Source organism: Mesoplodon bidens (genome assembly GCF_964165515.1).
Source record: "Mesoplodon bidens genome assembly, chromosome: 3".
Classification (NCBI taxonomy): domain Eukaryota; kingdom Metazoa; phylum Chordata; class Mammalia; order Artiodactyla; family Ziphiidae; genus Mesoplodon; species Mesoplodon bidens.
In genome coordinates this window covers 93426492-93448835 of record NC_138178.1, presented here as the reverse complement: position 1 = coordinate 93448835, position 22344 = coordinate 93426492, and the positions used below count along the sequence as shown (strand labels likewise).

The following is a 22344-nucleotide window of genomic DNA, read 5'->3' as shown; positions in this document are numbered from 1 at the left end:
ATATATATATATATATATAATTTATTATTTATTTGTTTGTTTGTTTATTCATGGCTGCGTTGAGTCTTCGTTGCTGCGCGCAGGCTTTCTCTAGCTGTGGTGAGTGGGGGCTTCTATTGTTGCGGAGCACGGGTACTAGGCAAGTGGGCTTCAGTAGTTGTGGCACACAGACTCAGTAGTTGTGGCTCATGGGCTCTAGAGCGCAGACTCAGTAGTTGTGGCACACGGGCTTAGTTGTTCCGTGGCATGTGACATCTTCCTGGACCAGGGATTGAACCTGTGTCCCCTGCATTGGCAGGCAGATTCTTAACCACTGCGCCACCAGGGAAGTCCCTGGGGGTCAGCACATTTTAAAATTGGGTTTATTATGATATAAAAATTTCAGTTCCTAAACTAAAGACCCAGAAGATGAACCCATGGGGTGGTAAGAGTGTGAGGCTTCAAGATGCAGCTGATTGGCTCCCACTTGGAGGTTTGTTATTCTGTTGAAATCAAAGCTGGCACCAACAGCACATATGATTCTGAAGAGCCTTAAAGGGCAATGTGAGGGGGCCTACCCAGTCATCTGATGTTGGCCTCAAAGAGACAGGCTCCCCTGGGTGGACACAAGTACTGACACACCCTCAGTAGCTTGGGGCTGCCAACTGAGCTATTTTAAAATGCTCCCTGGAGGACTAAGCATCAAAGGGATAGTCATCAGCCATTGTAGAATGATTTTTACATAACTTAGCTTGGGTCCATGTGGTGAATTTCAAAATGTCTAACTTCTCCCCAGAAGGAATAGGTGGTGTAGACAGACCAGAAAGCTGCCCCTGCACGCTACACTTGACTAAGAGGAGAACACACTTTGAAGACGAAACTAAATTGCACAGAACTATAGTAAACCCCCGACATCACTGACCTCTCCTTTTCTTTCTCATTTTTAGTTGCTCCTTCCTCAAATGTTGACTCATTTTTAATGAATGAAGGTTTCCAAGTGGGTGGGAACCTTTCCTATCCTTGGGCAGCGCGTGCTTATAAAGGGTGGGGTCCTATAGTAAACTTGCCTTGCTATTTACCTTTATGCATTTATCCCATAAACCATTATGATTTGGAGTTTGAACCTTATTTCTTTAACTTGGCTATTTTAATTATAGCTGAATAAAACTAAATTCTTATTTTCTAAACTTATTTTGGGCTTTCCCCAAATAGGTTACTTTAAAAAATCATGAAATGAAACTTGACTGGCATCTTAGATTGTTACATCCTTCAAAGAAGGATGTCTACTGAAGTCATAAGATATAATCTTTGGGGCTAACCAAAAAACCCACTCTAAAGGTTTTCTGTTCCTTGAAATAGAGAGTTGGGAAAAAAATATAAATAGAAAAAGCAGGGAAATCATTACGTTTCAAGAGATCTTTAGTAAGAGTGCCATTTTTCATATTATTAAAATGTCATCTTGGGCTTCCTTGGCGGTGCAGTGGTTAAGAATCCACCTGCCAGTGCAGGGGACACAGGTTTGAGCCCTGGTCTGGGAAGATCCCACATGCCGTGGAGCAATTAAGCCTGTGCGCCACAACTACTGAGCCTGAGCTCTAGAGCCCATGAGCCACAACTACTGAGCCCTCATGCCACAACTACTGAAGCCTGCGTGCCTAGAGCCCATGCTCAGCAACAAGAGAAGCCACTGCAATAAAAAGCCTGTGCACCGCAACCATGAGTAGCCCCCACTCGCTGCAACTAGAGAAAGCCCGCGCACAGCAACAAAGACCCAGTGCAGCCATGAATGAATGAATGAATGAATGAATGAATGAATAAATGTCATCTTTATGATACCTCAAGTTTGACTACTGCAGAGCCCGGCAGGACATTAACAACGCATTTCTGGCTTTATTTCTGGATGGGCCACAAATTCTACCTAATTATGGTGGTCTATAAATAGACACACTTCATACCGCAACTCAGATCTGTCACCCCTCAGGTGACATCTGAAAACTTATCCTTTGCATGCTTTCAAAACGACAGCTCGACACACCTCTAAACTTTGTAGGGTTTACGTGGATGGATAATTTTATAGAATAAACAGAATGACAGATTAATGCAGAATGCAAGGGCGTAATAAGGAGCAACCAGATGTTGTCCACTCTGGATTTCAGGCGAATGCCTTCCAGACCAGGGAGTCAGGCTCACTGGAGTTTGAATCTATATTTTGTAACTTCAGGCTGGGGAGCCTTGGCAAGTTATGTCACCTTTTTGAGCTTCAGTTCCCTTTTGTGAGAAATGAAGAGAATGCCCAACTTTGTGCACTTATTGACAGGATCAGACCCTCAGGAAGGGTTGGCTTACCAAAGGAAAACTGGATCAAGAGAGATAAAGATTAATATATCAAAACCAAAGAGCATTTTTATGAAATATAAACACTGCAAAGAGAAAAACTCAGGTGACTCCTTGTCCATTTCAGCAACAAGTTCACAAATGGAACACAAAACTGCAGATGGTGTATAAAGTGGATGGCACTGGTTAGTGGCCAAGGCCACTGTGCTGAGTTCGGCTTCTTCTCTGCCCAAGACTGTTTCCTGCCCCCCTTTGCAGTGTGGTGCTGCCCCAGGAACACACTGACACTGAGAAGCTCAGGCTGGAAACATCCGTACTTCAAACATTTTCCTTTATGAAAAGGAACAAGACAGATACTATTCTTAGGAAAAAAAAGACAAGCTTTTTTCCTAGAAGTAAGCTCAGCAAGTTGACCGCCCCCTGCCCCTGCCCCCCGCCTCTACACAAGGGCTTTCATTATTCCCGGCGTCAGTACACAGCAGCATTCTGTGCCTCTCTAAACCCAGGCCATGCTGGTCCCTTCACAGGGCCCAACACTCAAGGATGGCAGCGAAGTCCCATGTGCTTGGCACCCCCAGTGAGCTCTCTGCTCTTTATTTATTTATATGACTAACGACAGCTGCGTCTTCAGTCACTAGGCCCTCAGCAGCAACTGGTAAATTAAAAACGGCCATGGGCATTTAAAAATAGTTTAAAAGATCTTGAAATCTGCAAAGGCTATGACGTCATTTACCAGGCTTGGTTATAAAATCACGTCGGGTACTACATACACTGAAGGTTAAGTTCAGCTGTATCAGCTGGAGGAGAGAAAGACCACACGCTGTGGCGGGGGGCGGTCACTAAATGGGCAAAAACGGACTTCCTGCCACCAAGCATCAGACCCGGGACGAGCAGGGGAGGGAAATCATTTCAGGAGAGCTGCAAATCAGTGGATTTACAAGCCTTGCAGAATTGGAACAAAAGTGGCTGTAGTTCGGGAAGGAAGCAGATGGTACTGAGAAGAAAAGTTAAAACAGCAGTGACTCACAGAGCACAGATGACTACAGATTAGCTGGGCCGCATGGGAGGAGGGCATGAGCACGCACTGGGTGGGCAGCTGAGTAGAGAGGAAAAGAGCAGATCCAGGGACTATGGGTGGGGCTGGGCAGCCAGGGAGGCGTCTCTTTCAACATAGGAGGGATGCTGCCCTGTGAGCATGCTGGCATAAGGGCGGCGATGACGAGCCATGAGGAGGGGTTGGACAGCTGGTCACCCGCCCGGAAGTCATCCTCCGTGGAGCCCTCCCTGTTCCCTATCCCGCCCCGGCGAGGCCCCCTCCTCAGAGCACAGTGTCCACACCCCAGTCACACACAGCTCCCCATTCTGTAAGGGGGGGTTCTGCATCCCCTCCTCCCCAAGACCAGGCTGCCCAGCCCTGGCCCAGGGATGCTGAGCAGCTGCTGACTGAATGAGGCAAAGTGATGGTGGACTCCAGAAGGCTGGCCCGTGGGCCCCCAGGCCACAGCAGAAGCCACTCGTGGTGCAGCAAGAGGAAGTGGAGGAGACATGGGTTCTCTGCCACCAGCAGATGAAGGAGAAGTGAGCCCACCGCACTTCCTGACCAGGGTAGCTGTGGATTTGGAAAGGCAGGCCCAGGGACCAGTTCTAGCAGAAGAGACAGGCCAAAGCAGAAGACTGAGAAGAAGACTGAGAGCCAGGAGGGCTGTCTTTTAGTCCTAACTTTGTCACTAATGGATTAGGTAACCCTGGAGAAATCACTTAACCTACCTTGTGCTTGTAAAATTAGGGAGTCAGGATAGACCTCTGGTTCCCAAACTTGGCTGATCATCAGAATCACGTGGGGAGCTTTACACACACACACACACACACACACACACACACACACACACGCATGCATGCACGCAAATGAATCAGAGGCTCTGGGGATTTTTTGCTTAAAGCTCCTGGGTGCTTCTGATCATCACCAGGACTAGGTAAACTCTGGAGGCACTTGTAGCGTTAGAGGAATATGATTTTATGAAATGTACAATAGTATTTTTTTTTTTTTTTTTTTTTGCAGTACACGGGCCTCTCACTGTTGTGGCCTCTCCCATTGCGGAGCACAGGCTCCGGACGCGCAGGCCCAGCGGCCATGGCTCAGGGGCCCAGCCGCTCTGCGGCATGCGGGATCCTCCTGGACCGGGGCACAAACCCGTGTCCCCTGCATCGGCAGGCGGACTGTTAACCACTGCGCCACCAGGGAAGCGCTACAAATAGTTTTTAAAGAACCATGTTTTTCTATACTTTTCCTTAGAGGAGTCACATCCTCCTCTCTCTTCAGAGACATGACAAAATCGACTACTTGAGGGTGGTCAGCAGATTACTGCCCACCCCTGTCGGGCACAGACTCCGGGGGCTGCTGAAAGGCTCAGCCACGAGGTGAGGGAGTGGAAGTCACAGCCTGGAATGGGGATGTGGTGTGCCCCCCGCCCCCAAACCGGCACACTTGATGGGCTGGGCTGAGCCAACCTTCCTCCTGGGGCCCCTCTGTGTCTATGTGACACGGGGCTCTATGCCTCAGGCACAGGGTGACAGGTGGTGGCATCTTGGCACCCCACTGGTCCCATCGATGCCACCTCTCTCTGGTTCAGCGGTTACGTTCCCACCATCCTAATATAACAGCAGCATCCAGGTGGTGAGGGCATGGATTCCGCCCTGTGTGCCAGGTACTACACCGAGCACTCTGCAAACCAGGTCACACTAAACACTTCCAAGCACCCTGGGATGTGCCCTTATTAGCTCCATTTTACAGATTAGAAAACAGGTTTGGAAAGGTTGAGTCACTTGCCCAAGATCACAGAGCTAGGAGACAGAATCTAAAGAGGGATACTGATCGTGGGGCTCTCTTCCTAACCCATTCCACGTCCTGTCCCCCGAGGCTCCTGGAGTGGAGCCTCCCTCAAACTTTCCCTTAGAGAGGAGAGTGTGGCGAGGGTCCCCTGCAAAGGCTGCCGCGGGGGGTCTCCAGCTTACCTTGGCCAGCCTCGCTCGCTTGATGAGGTCATTGAGTTTGCGCACTGCTGCCTTCTGAGGAAGGCTCTGGATGTCTCTGAACAGGTCCTGGGCCTCGGCCTCGAAAAGCCAGCGGTTGTCAGTGTTCTGCAGGGGCTGCGCCCAGAAGGAGCCGATGTAGACGCGCAGCACCTCGGGAGTGTTGATGACCTTGCCCAGGGACCACATGAGGGCCCCGTAGACGCGCATCAGCTGCTGTGTGTCCACTTGGTCAGCCTTGTTCAGCACCACGCGGATCTTGTCGTCCTGGCCCCGGAAGGCCTTGATGGCCTCCGAGAACTCGTCTGAGATGTCCAGTTTGTGCGCGTCGAAGAGCAGGATGATCCTGTCCACCCGCTCAGCAAACCACTGCAGGACCTGGCAGAAGTCATACCCTGGGGGGAGGGAAGGGCACATTAGTGCAGGCGGCTGCTGCGGGGACACGCTTGCCGGGAGGACTCGGAACTACCTGGCTCTTCAGCAGCTGCCGAGGAGAGAGCCCCGTCTCCAAGCTGGAGGCAGGGGAGGCCTCACTACCTGAGAATCATTTCAAATGGGGCCCTCTGGGCTGGATGCATCGAGTTAATGCTGGGGACCCTGGGAGCCCTTCCATGGAACGAAATAGGGGATATAGAGAGGCTTGTGGTCACTTTGATTGGGCAATACTTACTTCCATATATGTAACTTCATTTAGTCCCCCAGGAGTCTCTTGTTTCACCTAGTACAGTCTTTTGGCTCAATGGCAAAATTGATCAATGGCTCTGTAAAAATGCAGGCCATGGGTCAAAAGCTCTTAATTTCTGTCAAAGTCTCACCTTTCTGAAAGTTCCAGAGCTGGAGAAGGAAGAAAACCTAGAGGCCACTTGGAGTCCCATGGGGTGTCCAGGAAGTACCACAAAAGAGAAATCGCCTTCTCTTTAAGTTTTTAAGAGTGTTAAGGAGATCAAAGGTTGGCCTGGCCAAAACTGTGACCTATATTTATCATTTGGACTATTTATATCCTAAGTATGTTGTAAATATTTTAAAAATTGTGTCTCACAGCCATTCCAGGAAATGGTCTCTCGCCAATTTCAATTCTGTTTAGTTCACTTTGGCCACGTACCAATACACTCCAAATCATGCAGCTAAATCAACCCTCCTCTGCTCTCCTGGTCAAGATTTTCAGGCATTTCTCCAGGGAGGTAAGTCCCACGAGAAGCAAACAAGAGGGGCCAGTTCCACAGGTTTATTTTTATTCTCAGTCTGATTAGCTCTGGAATCAGAGCCTCAGTGCAGCCCAATCAGAACCCAGATGGGATTCTTCCTGACTCTACTTTAGTGCTCTTGCCTCTTTTTTAGATTTTGAAAACTTCCAAACACATATAACAGTCTAGAGAATAATGTGATGAACGCTGATATACCCACCTTGTACCTTTAAGAAATTATGACACTTGGTCTTTTTTTTTTTTTGCGGCACGCAGGCCTCTCACTTGCAGAGCACAGGCTCCGGATGCACAGGCTCAGCGGCCACGGCTCACGGGCCCAGCCGCTCCGCGGCATGTGGGATCTTCCCGGACCGGGGCACGAATCCGTGTCCCCTGCATCGGCAGGCGGACTCTCAACCACTGCGCCACCAGGGAAGCCCGACACTTGGTCTTGTTTGCTTCACATACTTAAGAAAATTGAAGTCTAGTTTATTTATATAACAAAATACCACATAGCAGTGCGAATGAACTAGATCTTCACTTGTCAACACAGGCAATCTCTCACAAATTGGTGAGTAAAAAATCAGTTTCAAAAGGACATGTACAGTTTGAGAACATTCACTTACAATGTAAACAACAAAGGTCCACTCAACAGCCTATGGATATATACCACAGCACAGAAAAAAATAAGTTACACCAGTTTTGGGATTCTGGTTGACTCTGGGGGTGGAGGGAGTGAGGCATCTAAGGTAGATGAGAAAGTGTCTAAAGGAGAATGAGCTATTAGGCAGAAATAAAGGGGGTCTGTGGACTAAAGTTTCCATGAATTGAAGAACAGGTGTAAGGGGAGTAGGTGGACAAGCAAACTGGATTCAGACAAATTTAAATAAAGAAAACATTCAGAAATGCTGAAGCCCTCTATGCACCCCTCCGCAAGCCCCAGCCTCAACCTCCTCTCCAGGGGAAACCACAGCCCCCAGACGCGGGGCTTTATGTCATCACACGTGTGCGTATGCTGCCAGCTCAGGCTTTTCACTTCTCTTTCTCTCTGTATCACTCCCTGACTCCACCGGGGACAAGGAGGACAAAGGTAGTTCCCGGAACGTGGGCTAGAGTTTATTTTCACTGCTGTCAGCAGCCAGTTTAGATCAGAGGAAAATCAAAGACCTATTGAACGGGTCACAGAGTAGTATGTGAATATTCAGAGTCAAGATTCCACTCGAGTTCTGTCCCTCTGAGGCCAGAACAAACCTCCTCCTAAGGCAACACAGGTTCTGTCATTCGAAGCTGACTTGTGTGCCAGAGAGCCCAGATCCCAGGTAGCAGATCCTCAGCAGATGAAAGATGGTGCTGTTCCCTGGGCACCAGGAGGGCATTTTGGAACCACCCACTGAGGGCCCTGCTTGTGGATTTACTTTTCCAATAGGGATGATCGACTTATCTCTCTGACCCCAAGCCTCTCTCACTTGGTAACTGAAGGTTCACAAACAGATGAAAGAAAAGGCTGTGTCCAGAGTGCACACTGGAGAGGACACGAGTTGTATTTTGCTGAACGCCCTTCCTGTCCGGTGGGGGTTGTGGGAGGGTCCCTCGGGGGCCACAGACGCTGAAGGCGTGGCAGACAGACTCTTGCCCAACTCATTAGCAGGCTGGGGTACAGGTAGGTGATCTAGAATCAGACAATCATCTCCTACCAGAGGATGGTGTTGAATCTTGAGGGAATGATGCAAAGACACAGGGAACATGAGCATTTATTTCTGGCAGAGGTGGCTGAGTTTAGACAGTGATGGTGGCTTCCTAACCTAGTTTTTGAGCCCAGCTCTCCAACTTTCCCATCAATTCTGCGAACAGCCTGATTTTCTGAAAAATTCCTTTTCTGCTTAAGTTAGCCAGAATCAGCTTCTTCGGTTTGCTACCAAGGACCATGACTGGTAAATAATCTATCCCCACATTTGAATATTTCCATACTCTAGATGCTCTTACAGTCAGTGCCAAAAGAAACTTGCCACTCCAATAGCTGTCCCCTCCCCCATGTGCATGCACCGTGCAAATCCAGCCATGCAGATACGTCTCTCCTCCTCCAAGGGCCACCTGGGTTCAGCAGTTGGCCTCAATAGTACCTCATGTGTTTAAACTTTCACTTAAATTTGGGTTCCTAATAGTTATTTTTAAAAAAACTTCATTCTACTGCTTCAGTGAAATAAAAAGTTACTGGAAACGGAACCACCAGATGTAAGTTTACTATAAGTGAAGCCAGTACTCATCTCAGGAGGAATGGCTGCATGTCTGTATTCTTCTGTTTTAAAGTAATGTTGAAAGCTTAATAAGATTAAGTAGTATAGGGGAGTAGAACTGTTTTGTTTGTCATTAAGCAGGTGTAAAAGGATTGCTTGTTACACATTAGGCAACACAATCAAAGGTGAAAAAAATCACCAAGTGTCTCAGAAGAAAGCAAAGAATTATCAAAGCCAGGAGAGGTTGGTCTGCTCAATTTTTCCCCCACATACAATTGTTGTTATTATTTTATCATTTTTAAGTGTACAGTTTAGTGGCATTAAGTGCATTCATATTGTTGTGCAACTATCACCATTATCCATCTCCAGAACGCTTTTCGTCTTCCCAAACTGAAACTGTACCCACCAAACAATGTGTCCATCCCCTCCTCCCCCAGCCCCTGGCAACCACTATTCTATTTTATGCCTTTATGAATTTGACTGCCCTAAATACGTCATATAAGTGGAATCATACAGTACTTGCCTTTTTGTGACTGGTTGATTTCACTTAACATAATGTCCTCAAGGTTCATCCATGTTATAGCATGTATCAGAATTTCCTTCCATTTTAAGGCTGAATAGGTCTTCTCAATTCTTATACCTTCATGATATAAGAAAGGCACCAAATATCTATCTACCAAAAAGTTCCAGCTGATTTTTTAAAAATTATTTATTTATTTATTTATTTTTGGCTGTGTTGGGTCTTCGTTGCTGTGCGCGGGCTTTCTCTAGTTGCGGTGGCTTCTCTTGTTGAGGAGCACGGGCTCTAGGCGCACGGGCTTCAGTAGTTGTGGCTCGCGGGCTCTAGAGCCCAGGCTCTGTAGCTGTGGCACATGGGCTTAGCTGCTCCACGGCATGTGGGATCTTCCCAGACCAGGGAATGAACCTGTGTCCCCTGCATTGGCAGGTGGATTCTTATCCACTGCGGCCCCAGGGAAGCCTGTTCCAGCTGATTTTAAAGAAAGGATCTAGTTTAATGATATGTTATTTAGTTTGCCTGCTGAAGGAAAATTATTCAGAAGGACCTAGAGACCACTGATTCTCAAAGCCTGGTCTTGCAACAGAATCAAGTATGGGGTTTGTTAAAATTTAGACTCCTAGCCTCTCCCTAGAACCATGGAATCAGAATCCCTGGGGCTGGGCTTGGTGACTTGCATTTTATTTTACTTTATTATTACTTTTTAGAGTATACAGATATAATTTTATTTTTGGCTAAATGAGAGTTGTTTACAAAGCCTCTACAACATATTTATACATTATTCTGGCTTTAATAAGCATAGGATGGTGAATGAAACTGAAGCCTGCAATGATTTATGGTTTCCACTGAGGACTGGTCATCATTCTGAATAGAAAAGATTATATTTTAGGCACAAGGGAAATGAACTATGTAGTAACTTCAAAATATAATATTAGAAATATTTATGCATGCAGTAAACTTAAGAGTTTGCTTTCTTGTCATCTGACACTTTCATTTCAAAGTCGAGAAGGGTGACCGGCATTTTATAAGCTCTTCAGACAATTGTAATGCCCAGTAAAGTGTGACGATCACTGCCTTAGAATGAAGACCAAGGCATGGGATGGCAAAGATGTGTCTGTGTTATTGCTGGTCAGTAAAACAAAACACATTTAAAATAGTTTCTTTTTATTCTAAAAAGTTACCAATACATGGTTAGATGGTACAGCACAGAACTAAGGAAACACAGAATTTAAATCTGCTTATTTGAAGACGGATTTTAAAATTCATGAAAGCTCTGCCATCTTTGCTCATGCTGGGCCTAGGCCCTGGCAAGCCCTTCTCCTTTGGCTTAGGACCTAGAAATCTAGCCCAAATCCTCATCATTCTTCAAAACACCTGGGGGAAACTTAAGTGACATGTTACTTAACTTGTGTAAGCTCCAATTTTCTCATCTGTAAAACCAGGTTGTTGAATGACTGCATAAGAAAATGCTTTTAGGGCTTCCCTGGTGGTGCAGTGGTTGAGAATCTGCCTGCCAGTGCAGGGGACATGGGTTCGAGCCCTGGTCCGGGAAGATCCCACATGCTGCGGAGCAACTAGGCCCGTGAGCCACAACTACTGAGCCTGCGCGTCTGGAGCCTGTGCTCCGCAACAAGAGAGGTCGCGAGAGTGAGAGGCCCGCGCACCGCGGTGAGGCGTGGCCCCCACTTCCCGCAACTAGAGAAAGCCAGCACACAGAAACGAAGACCCAACACAGCAAAAATAAATAAATTTTTAAAAAAGAAAAAAAAAAAAGAAAATGCTTTTAACATGCTCAGCACAGCGCTGAGACTTAGTAAACTTTCAATAAATATAAACTTTCATTATTAATTCTGCCCCCCTCCCTCACAAAGGTGGACTCACTTACTCCCTCTTCTGAGCTCCCAGAATCCTTTGCTTATTCTCCTACTAAACAACTTTACACAGTGGATTATAATCCAATGGATATACAGGGCTCTCTCATTAGATCATAAATTCTTTAACCGTAGGGACCACATCTTCCTCATGGTGGCACAAGACAGTGATTATCATTGTGGGCTTTGGACTCAGGCTGCCTGGGATCTAATCTATCCCCATTACTTACTAATTCTGTGACCTTGGGCATGTTACTTAACCTCTCTGAGCCTCATTTCCTCATCTGTAAAATAGGGTTAATAATAGTATCCATATACTTCATGGGGCTGTGGAGTTAATGTATGTGAAGCATTTAGAATCATCTTGGCACCTAGAAAGCTCTCCAAGATGTTATCTACTGGTTATCTAAAAAATCCTCATATCTAGTCCCCAATGCATGGCGGGGGCACAATAAATATTTGTTGAAGGATGCCTGGCTGGGGTGAGGTATAGTCTGCAGTCACAGAGAAAACAAAATTAATTAGGGTAAAGGTGACAATGCAATGATGCTTGAGCCAAGTGAGAGAATCAGTGCTCAGAAAATAGCTAATAGAATATACCTACCGAGCACAAACCATTCATATTTTACGAATAGAGCTAGTGGCCTTTCTTTCCTTGCTTGTGAAACAGAGGGAGTTCTACCAGTTGGTCTTAAAGACCCTGAGTTATGCCTGAAACAGAGCGATGATTCCAACCACAGGATTTCCCCTCTGGCTTAGGAAAGGCCTGTGCACATCTGTGTTGGCTGGGACAGCTCAGGGCAAACATTTGTACTCAACAGGCGGAGAGCAAGGAAGTGCCCCAGAAGTTCTGTTACAGGGGGCAGTCAGAGCCCTGTCACCGCTACAGTCAGCCACGCTATGCTAAGTAGGTCTGTGATGAAGCTACCACTTAAAACAACATTGAAAACCAGTGGCCCTCAGACTGAACGTGCCCTTGGCTGCTGTTTTTTTGGCCTACATAGTGTCCTTACATTTTGAGCTGACTGTCTTTGGTCTGGACAGCACTGTCCACCTGGTGCCTACTTCTGAGTGGAAACACTACAGCTCTGACTCAGCCTTAGAGACCCAACTGTGACCTCCAGCCCTCCTGGGCTCCCACAGCGTGCCCCTAGCCCCCCCAGAGAACTGTACTCCGTTAGTTCACAGGTGCCTCCCAACTGGGCCGGGAATGTCTGAGAGGGGGGGCCCTTCCTACCCTGCTTCCTACACTGACTCAATATTTTCTGTGGGAAAATGTTCAAAATCCGCCCCCCCCCCTTTTTTTGGGCCCCACCTTGCGTAAGCTTCAGTAGTTGTGGCTCGCGGGCTCTAGAACTAAGAGCAGTTCCCCGACCAGGGATCGAACCCAGGCCCTCGGAAGTGAAAGCACAGAGTCCTAACCACTGGACCACCAGGGAATTCCCCTAAACTTCCCTGCTTGAAACAATCTGTTTGAACATGTCTCTCTGGAAATCAAAAATACACTAAACATCTTGGAATTTAACAAGACATTTCAAATACAAAATTTTTTTTAATGGATTAATTAATAATTATCAAGTGCCTAGGATATGCTTGGAACTGTTGCTGAGGGACATACTGCCATAAAAATGAGGCTGCTAGCTTTACCCAGAAGAGCCCCAAACTGGAAATAATCCAAATGTCCTTTGGCAGGTGAATGGATAAACTGCAGTGCCTCTATGCAGTGGATTACTACTCAGTGATAAATGGAATGAGCTACTGACACATGCAGCCACACGGGTGAATCTCAGAAACACGCCGAGTGGGAGAAGCCAGGCACTAAAGAGCACATACTGTACGATTCTATTCATATTAAATTCTAGGACAGGCAAAGCTAAGCTACAGTGACAGAGAGCAGATCAGGAGTTGCCTGTGGCTGAGGGTGGGGCTGGGACTGACTGCAAAGTGGCACAAAAGAAGAAGGAACTTCTCAGGGTGACAGAAAGTTTCTATTTCTTGAAGATGGTGGTGGTTACACGAGAAACATGAGTACATGAGTAAATTTGCAAATTTGTCAAAAATCAACAAGCAGTACAATTAAAGTGAGTGCATTATAATGTACTATACTTCAATAAAACTGACTTAAAAAGTAAAAGTAAATAAGAAAGAAAGGAAAAGAGAAGAAAGGAAGAAAGGATGGACAGAAGGCTGGAAAGGAGAAAGAAAGGGAGAAGGAAAGAAAGGAAAAAATCCAAGCCTGCTAAACTTGTTTGAAGATATACATCTCTACAAACTGCCGAGTACATCAGGAAGTTGAAATCTGTTCATCAGGGAACTATGTCGCAAATCTGGCCATGTATGGAGCTGGATTTAGCAACAGTCGAAATAGTCTTAACCACAGAGGTTAATGTAAAATTTGGCTTGTCCACTGAAACTCTGAGAGTCGTGTAATTTCACAGTGCCTTGCCTCGTGGCCTAGGTGATTAAAGAGCCTTTCATGCTGACAGATCAGGGGAGAGAATGTTCTGAGTTTATGAGAATCAGTTCCAGCTGGGCAGAATGCAACAAGGCCCAGGGTGCACACAGATCTGGGAGTGTGTGTGTGTGTGCACGCGTGCAGGTGAGCTTGCATGTGGGTGTAGTGTATGTATGTGTGCAGGTAAGGTGTCCGTGGAGGGCACAAGAGTCGACACAATAATAGAACTGTCCCCATGATGCTCGATATATGTTAAAAATTCATCATTCAATTATAGACATTTCGATTCTATAAGACTTTCCAATGGAACTTTTAACAGTCTGGAACAAAACAGAGATGTAATCAGTCCAGTTGTTTAAAAATACACTTTCTATCTTTGCAAAAGGACCCCAAAGCTATATAGCTTTGCGAGCTGGGAAAGAGACTTTGTCCTGTGGAAGATCCCAGCTTGGCATTCCTGGCTCCACGTTCTGGGAACAAGGGGGGGAGGCAGGAAGGAAGTGGCCCTTTCCACCCAATCAGGGGCTTCCGTCACAGCCCTGTGGAGACCGTGGTCACCATCCCTGCTGAAAAGACCCACCAGGAAATGGCATCTGGGGTTTCAGCAGTGGCCGCCTGGCTCAGGTAAACACAGGGCGGGGACCCTGAGGAAGCAAACTTGGCAGCCTATTTTTAATAGAACAACAGAAAAAAATGCATCAGTTTCCTCCCAAAGCCAAGTTTCCTCTTAAGTGAGTTTTAAACAAAATGCGTGTCAATAAAAGGATGCAAGATAATGGAGGACATTCAGACCGAGGCCAGGTTCTCTCTGCCCTTGCCCTTAGTGCCCTTCTTGGGGTGGGCAAGGCCACTCGCCCAGCCAGCCACAGCCCAGGACTCTGCTCAGACCTCTCCTCCTCTTTGGCGGGGCCCTGGCCTGCTCCTCCCAGAGCTAGCAGCTCCGTTGCATGCAGGGCATTCATACCCCTTCCCCAGCACCTACGGTGTTGGTTCGTGTAACACCGGCCCCTCTCCCAGGGTTCTTCGAGGTGTCATGTCCATCTTTGTGTCCCTCCAGCACCTAGTCAGTTGTCCAGCACAGACTGTCCAGACAGCGTTGAGAGTGCTGGCAGTGCCCTTAACTGCCCTTCCTGTCCCCGGGGCTCCGTCCTTTGCCATCCAGCCCTCAAATGATCCCCGCCCCTTCTCAGAACTCAGATAATCTCCCCAACTGTGAGTCCCTGATTACTTCTAGAATAAATGTCTACAGAGTCTTGGCGACTAGCCCCAGCTTACCTCCCCAGCCTTTTCTCACAGTTCTCATACTAAACTACCCTCCCCACCCCAGAAACCACACTGGGCTCTTTGCAGCTCCTCCAAAGCATCCTGCAGGTCTCTGCCTCTGACTTTCCCTTCTGCCTGGGATGTCTTCCCTCTTTCCCATCTCCAGTTATGCATCCCTCTGGGGCACTTCCCCTCAGGAGGCCTTCCCCAACCTGAGTGGAGCTGGACCTCCCCACCTCCTGAGAGGGTCTGTTCTCTGCCACAGCCTGTCTTCTAGATGAGACCGTCATCATGTCTAGAACCCAAAAGCCTAACACAGAACACTGTACACTAAGTCAGCTTCCCTGTGCCATATTCTTCCAGCATCAGTGATGTTTCTTTCATAACACTTATTCTCTATAATGATATATTTATTTGGTGATTATACGACAGAAATTCTGAGGGCAAACACCACCCCTCATTCTGCTTACCACCTTACACCCAGGATCTACCACTGAACATAGTAGGTGCTCAATAAATTTGATTTATTCCTCAGAAAAAAAAAATAAACGTAACCCAAGGCCACACAGCTATTTCCCAGGGGAGCCAGGATTCAAACCCAGGGACGCTGATCCCAGAGCCTGCAATTTTATCCACTGCACTGCACTGTGTGTACACCATGATGGTGGGATTAGAGGTGATTTTTATTTTCTTCTTTTTGGTCTTTTAAAAAGTAGTTGTTGGGCTTCCCTGGTGGCGCAGCGGTTGAGAATCTGCCTGCTAATGCAGGGGACATGGATTTGAGCCCTGGTCTGGGAGGATCCCACGTGCCGCGGAGCAACTAGGCCCGTGAGCCACAACTACTGAGCCTGCGTGTCTGGAGCCTGTGCTCCACAACAAGAGGCCGCTATAGTGAGAGGCCTGCGCACCGCGATGAAGAGTGGCCCCCGCTTGCCACAACTAGAGAAAGCCCTCGCACAGAAGTCCTCCCAACACAGCAAAAATAAATAAATAAATTAAAAAGTAGGTTATTTTGTTTGTTTGTTTTGGGTTTTTTTGCGGTATGCGGGCCTCTCACTGTTGTGGCCTCTCCCGTTGCGGAGCACAGGCTCTGGACGCGCAGGCTCAGCGGCCATGGCTCACGGGCCCAGCCGCTCCGCGGTATGTGGGATCTTCCCAGACCGGGGCACGAACCCGCGTCCCCTGCATCGGCAGGCGGACTCTCGACCACTGCGCCACCAGGGAAGCCCTAAAAAGTAGTTTTTAAGTGTTTTACGATGAACATATATTATTTTTGTAATAAAAAAAATAACCATGGAAAAAATCATTGGCCCATATAGGACTGGGCTAGCAATATTATTGAGGTGGCATTCCCTTCCTTCTGTACTGGTGTTTACAACTAGGGTCTGGATTTCTAGTGCTTTCCAGCTTACTGCCATCTCAAGAAACCCTGCGGGTGGTGTCTTTGCTACACACCCCGCTGTGGACAGAGGCAGCCCCCCTTCAGCTGTGCCCGAAGAGCAGCGGGAACACGCAGGTGTGCAGTGAGTACAGACACTGTTCCTGCCTCCCTCCCCACCTCCCCTCTCTTCTCCAGCCGGCTTTCGCCTCCTCGCAGCTGACCAGACACACAGTTGGGGTGGGTGGCGTGGGGGTGAGCTGATACTAAGCCCCTTCCCGGATCCAACAAGACTCTCAGAGAGGACGGGCACTGCAGCCTCCACATCTGCACAGCAGTCACCTCTTTTTGTGGAGGGGTGTGTTCCCCTCAAAGTTTTCAGACGGTGATGGTCACCGCTTGGGGAATGTAACTGGCTACAAGAATATCCCCACAGTTACAGAGTTCCCTGCCTCCCCGTGCCTGGCCTGAGGGTGATCTGGCCACTGAACACACCACATTTTAAATTAAACCAAGGACCGAGCCTGTCCTGGGATGGGCTTGATGTTGTTTATCCTCTAGCTTCTCTTCCCACTCCTCTCCCTTTGGAATTTAGTCCAAGACCTTGTGAATTAACTTTTCTGTGCCTGTTTCCTCCTAAAATAAACAAGCTAGCCCCAAAGCCTGTCTCTCCTTCCTCTGGGGGATGTTGTGAAGATAACGATGGGGCAGATGGCGCCACGTGACCCCGAAGAGCCCCCACATCATGAAATCACAGCATACCATGGACAGATGGGGAACTGAGAAAGGCTCTACCTGAACATTTAGCACAGTGAACGTGACTGCTTCTGGTCATGTGACCAAGCCAAAGGGAAAATTGGGTTTCATATTTCATTTTCCATTTCAGGTTAAAAATTAGGTTAAGAAGCAGGTCTGAGCCCTAGAAAAAGACAGCAACAGTACACAGCATTTGAGGCTCTTTGCTGGAGAGAGAAGTTGGTGAAAATCTTCTAGGAAAAACCTACATGTCCTGGAGCCTGGTTCAGCCACTTCACTTTACATGGCCTCAGTTTCTACATCTATCAGATGGGTCAGATGATCAATATGAATTCCTTCAAATCTTAAAGATATATATGGTGGTTCTGAATATCAAGCTTTTCTGAAACAAAATGTCAAATTCTCAGGAAAATCCATTTAGTGCCTGTATAGTAGATACCATCAAGTTCCATTACCAGCATAAGAATGTAAAACCATCTGGATGGTTACAGGAATATTCAGTGACTAACTCTAGGGGATAAGATTAGCAAGGAACACATTTCATTTTATTATATTCATTCCACTGGACTCATGTGCTATGGCATTTTGGGCTGATCTGAAGGTCCTTGCATGTTTCCATAGCGGCAGTTAGTTGCCCTGAAAGATTAATTTCCTTGTCATTTAATTCCAAACTCTTCTATACTGAAAGAAATTACTAGAGGAAAAGTCACAGAATTTGAGACTTTCAAGGATGCTGAGGAAGTCATCAGATTCAACCTTCTAATACTATAATTAATAGAGTCCAGGAATCAAGTGTCACACACATGGAAACTGCCTCTTCCTCATTTTCAAGTGGACTTTGTGTACCTCAGGTAAGAAGGTCTCATACAATATGTCTATAAATCAGACAAAGGCAGTTTGTACGTGCATTGGATTTTCTTGAGGCAAAATGCCAATGGTATATAGACTCCACCCAAGTGTGATGAGGCCAAATATTTACAAACAAGGCTTCAACTTTGACAATGCATCTTGTCATTTTGTGGTTCAGAAGGGCAAACAGACAATGTTTCTTCAAGTCATAATTTTCCGCAGAGAAATGATAAACCCAGAGGGTGACAACTTTGGATCAACAAATGACTTGCAAGCGACCTCTGACCCCGACCCCCTGCCCTGCCCTGTTCCTCCTTTCAAACATTCCCATGAGTGAGTGTTCTGTGAGCATTTGGACAACAGCCAGTCATGAACACCAGCTCCAGCAACTAAGTTATCAGCTAACCCACTCCGAAAGCCAAACCATTACTCAGAGATATTTATTTCTGAGTTTATGTCACAGATAGAAAGACAGATCAAGTCAGGGGGGACCATGTAAGCCCACATTGGGGTCTTTATTTTAAAAAAAGACTCACTTATTAATTAAACAAAAGTCCATGTAGTTACCAACAGTATTTCAAAATGGTCAAATATCTCCGGAAAGGAACTGCTTTGAGAAGATTTGTAAATATGAAAAGATGCTCAACCACAAGAACAGTGAGAATGAAATTAGAATTATAATGAGATGCCATTCACCTATCAGACGATGCAAAGATAAAGCGAAGATGAAAACAAAATCGGTAATGCCCTAAATTGGGGAGGATGTGTGGAAACAGGCACTTCTGTATTGTTGGTGGGAATGTAAACAGGCACATCTTCTAGAGAGGGCATTCTGGCATCAGTTAACACAGTAAAAAGACCACAGTTCCTTTTGATCCAGCAATGCCACTGCTAGCAGTGTATCTTACAGTTACACGACTGTGCAAACTGTATATACTTGCACTGTATGTGCAAAACTATCTGCATTCTGTGGCACTGTCTGTAACAGTAAAAGATTAGAAACTGCCTGAATGTCATCTATCCAAAGGACACCAGCTATTAATTCTGGCACAGCTATATGATGGAATATGAAGGAGGCAGCTCTAAAGTCCCGACCTGCCTGTGCTCCAAGATTTACTAAGTGGAAAAATCTTGGTGCAGAGCAGTGAGCAGAGGACCTTCTTACTCAGAGGAAGCCCAAGAGGCTGCTGCTGGGTTTTGCTCTAGGAGAGGAACTGGGAATGTGGGTGGGACAAATGTTCTTCATCATTTAACTTTCTGTCACTTGAATTTTTCATCTCAGCATGTACACACATCCACACAAAATGGTGGTACTTCCGAAGAGTACTTGAGGCAGGCGAAACGCTGAATAAACGGTCTGACTTGTGCTTTGCATCGTGATTTGGATTCGAACGGGATGGTTTTGAGAAAGAGACGAAAAGAATCCAGGTGAATTGGAGGTTTCTAGAGGAAAGTGTCACGGCACATGTGAGAAATACCCCCAGATACCAGAAAGAGGATTATGGCAAAAAAAACTGGAAATGTGACAAGAGCCAGGGCCCTTGCCACAAGAGGACACCTCCTCTGGGTCATTCTCTGAAGCAGGTTCCCCCAATGGCATTCCGTGGCTGCATTCTCTCAGCACCCTTTCTACAGATCTACTGTCAAGGCTATTGTGCTCTCTGCCACCTCCAAATCAAGTGAAGGAAGAGATGATCACAAACTTGGAAAACCTACCAAAATGGACTTGAGCTGTGTCCCACGTCCCTTTCACCAGTGTGAAAGGATAGGGCGGAGCCAACAGCTCCCACCAGCAGCCCCTCCTGACCTCACTGCTCACCACCTCCCGGCCACTCCCCAGCCTCCAGCCTTCCCTGACCTGCCCGCTCCCTCTGGCCTTTGCCTGCAATGCCCTTCCCACAACTCTCTACCAGGCTAGCCCCTCCATTCTGTAGGTCTGAGCTTAAATGCCACCTCCTCAGAGAGACCTCCTCTCACTACCCATCTAAAGTAGGACCACCCAGGACTTCCCTGGAGGTCCAGTGGTTAAGACTACGCAGTGCTTCCACTGCAGAGGGTGCATGGGGTTGATCCCTGGTCAGGGAACTAGGATCCAAAAAAAAAAGAAGAAGAAGGACTACGCTTGCTGTGGGACTCTGTAATTGTTTCCTTCAACTTTCTGTATCAACTTCATTTGTTCTGCATTTTAGCTCATCCATCTACCTCACCCCCCCCCCCCAATATGTTTCAGAAAGCAGCAACAGGGTCTATCTTGGTGCTGTTAACACTAAAGCGCCTGGTACCTGACACATGGTATGTGCATGAGCAATGGACCAAGAGGACCTAGCAGAGCATGGTGCAGGGTGGATGTTCAACGTAAGGAAGCTTCTTCCTCTTCCCACTACTCTTTTTTTTTTTTTTTTTAAGGATTTTATTTATTTATTTGGCTGTGTTGGGTCTTCGTTGCTGCACGTGGGCTTTCTCTAGTTGCGGTGAGAAGGGGTTACTCTTTCATTGCGGCGCATGTGCTTCTCGTTGTGGTGGCTTCTCTTGTTGCAGAGCACAAGCTCTAGGTACATGGGCTTTAGTAGCTGTGGCACCCAGGCTCAGTAGTTGTGGCTCATGGGTTCTAGAGCATAGGCTCAGTAGTTGTGGCGCACGGGCTTAGTTGCTCCGTGGCATGTGGGATCTTCCCGGACCAGGGCTCGAACCCGTGTCCCCTGCATTGGCAGGCGGATTCCTAACCACTGCGCCACCAGGGAAGTCCCCCACTACCCTTGGAATGAGAATGCAGGGCAGCGTGTACTACCTTTCCCGAAGACTACTACCAAAAACCACTAAAGGGGGCTTCCCTGGTGGCGCAGTGGTTGGGAGTCCGCCTGCCGATGCAGGGGACACGGGTTCGTGCCCTGGTCCAGGAGGATCCCACATGCCGCGGAGCAGCTGGGCCCGTGAGCCATGGCCGCTGGGCCTGTGCATCCGGAGCCTGTGCTCCGCAACGGGAGAGGCCACAACAGTGAGAGGCCAGCGTACCGCAAAAACAAACAAACAAACAAACAAACAAAAAAACTAAAGGAAAAAAACCCAGGAGGTTTGGTGTGTGCAGGGGAGAAGTGTCAGTTATGTGGAAATGTGCCCCAGTGGGTGTGTGTGAGAGATAAAGAGAGAGAGACAGACAGACAGACAGACGGGCAGGGGTGTTTATGTCATTGCCTCTTGTGGTTAACATCCGGTCTGAGGGTTGACTGGGCTCAGCTGGGTGGGTCTCAATGGGGGTCTGCCATGAGGTGAAAGTCAGGTGGCAGTTGGGGCTGGAATCATCTTAAGGCTCAACTGAGCTGGTCCTCCACGGCTTTGCTCCTATTTCAGCTGGGCCAGTCGGAGGCTGCCTGAGCCTCTCGGCTGCCCCATGTGACTAGCTTGGGCTTCCCTCACAGTATGGAGGTCTCAGGGCAGCTGGACTTTTAAAATAGTGGTTGGCTTCCCAAGAATAAACATGCCAAGAGCTCCAGGTGGAACCTTCAGGGCTTCTTATGACTTAGACGTGGGAAGTCATACAGCATCACTTCTGCTGAATTCTACTGATCAAAAAGTGAGCCAGAGGCCATCCCAGATTCAAGGGCATGAATACTGCAAGGCATGGTTCATGGTTGGCAGTGGTGGGAGCAAGAGGTGTCTTTGGAGACTGGCTACCACGCTAGCTATAGGACTGTGGACTTAACTTCTTTGTGTCTCAGTCTTCTCTCCTATAGAATAGGAGGGCAGTTCCTACCTCATACAGCTTTTGTAAGGAGCAAATGAGTTAATAATATATGGAAAACACTTGACAATGCACCGTGCAAGTGTCAGCTATATTATTAGCACTCAAAAGAGTAAGGAGCAAACCTTTTCTCTGATTAATCTCTGTATCCCAATGTCTATGAAATGTTTTATGAGCATGAGCTGCTCTCTATGGGAAGTACCCTTAATCCAATTAAAAAAAAATTCATTTTTCATTTAAAAGTCTAGGTAGGTTTAAAATTTGGGTAGAAGCAGTCATTTCTCACGGAGTATGCATTTAAGGTATTAACAAAAACTAAAGATATCTTCCAGGGCTTGGCAAATGCCATTCTGAGTCACGGTCATGATGTGCTCACAGTAGGGGCAGAAGGAGCCACACTCATGGTGTGGAATTTCCTGTGGCACCGACGGAAAAGGAGTCTGAATGTGTTTGTCAGCAAACTTCCCTGAAACAAAAAGAAAGCAGGATTTCCTGTTGGAGGCCCAAGAAGCAAGTGATGTCCAGGACCTCACAACCCAACCTCAGACTGGCCTTAGCTCTGGCCAGAAAACAGGGTCTGCCAACAAATTCATCAGCAATCAGCCCCAGGCACTGGGGATGCACCCTTTTCTGTTGTTGCCAAATTCAAACAAAGCTCAGAGACAAGTCATTGAGTTCAAGCTCTAAATATAAAAATGGCTTCATGATCCGAGCCTGTGGACATAAGTAAGTTCTACTCTACAGAATTCCTACAG

General features: G+C 47.2%; 1 protein-coding gene across 1 annotated transcript in view; it reads right to left on the bottom strand.

Moving 5' to 3' along the window:
• EHD4 (EH domain containing 4) overlaps positions 1-22344 on the bottom strand; it is an 89817-nt gene that overhangs the window by 14002 nt on the left and 53471 nt on the right. Inside the window, exon 4 of the mRNA XM_081230189.1 lies at positions 5326-5738. Coding sequence (XP_081086315.1) covers positions 5326-5738 — 413 coding nt within the window. The remainder of the gene's footprint in view (positions 1-5325; positions 5739-22344) is intronic.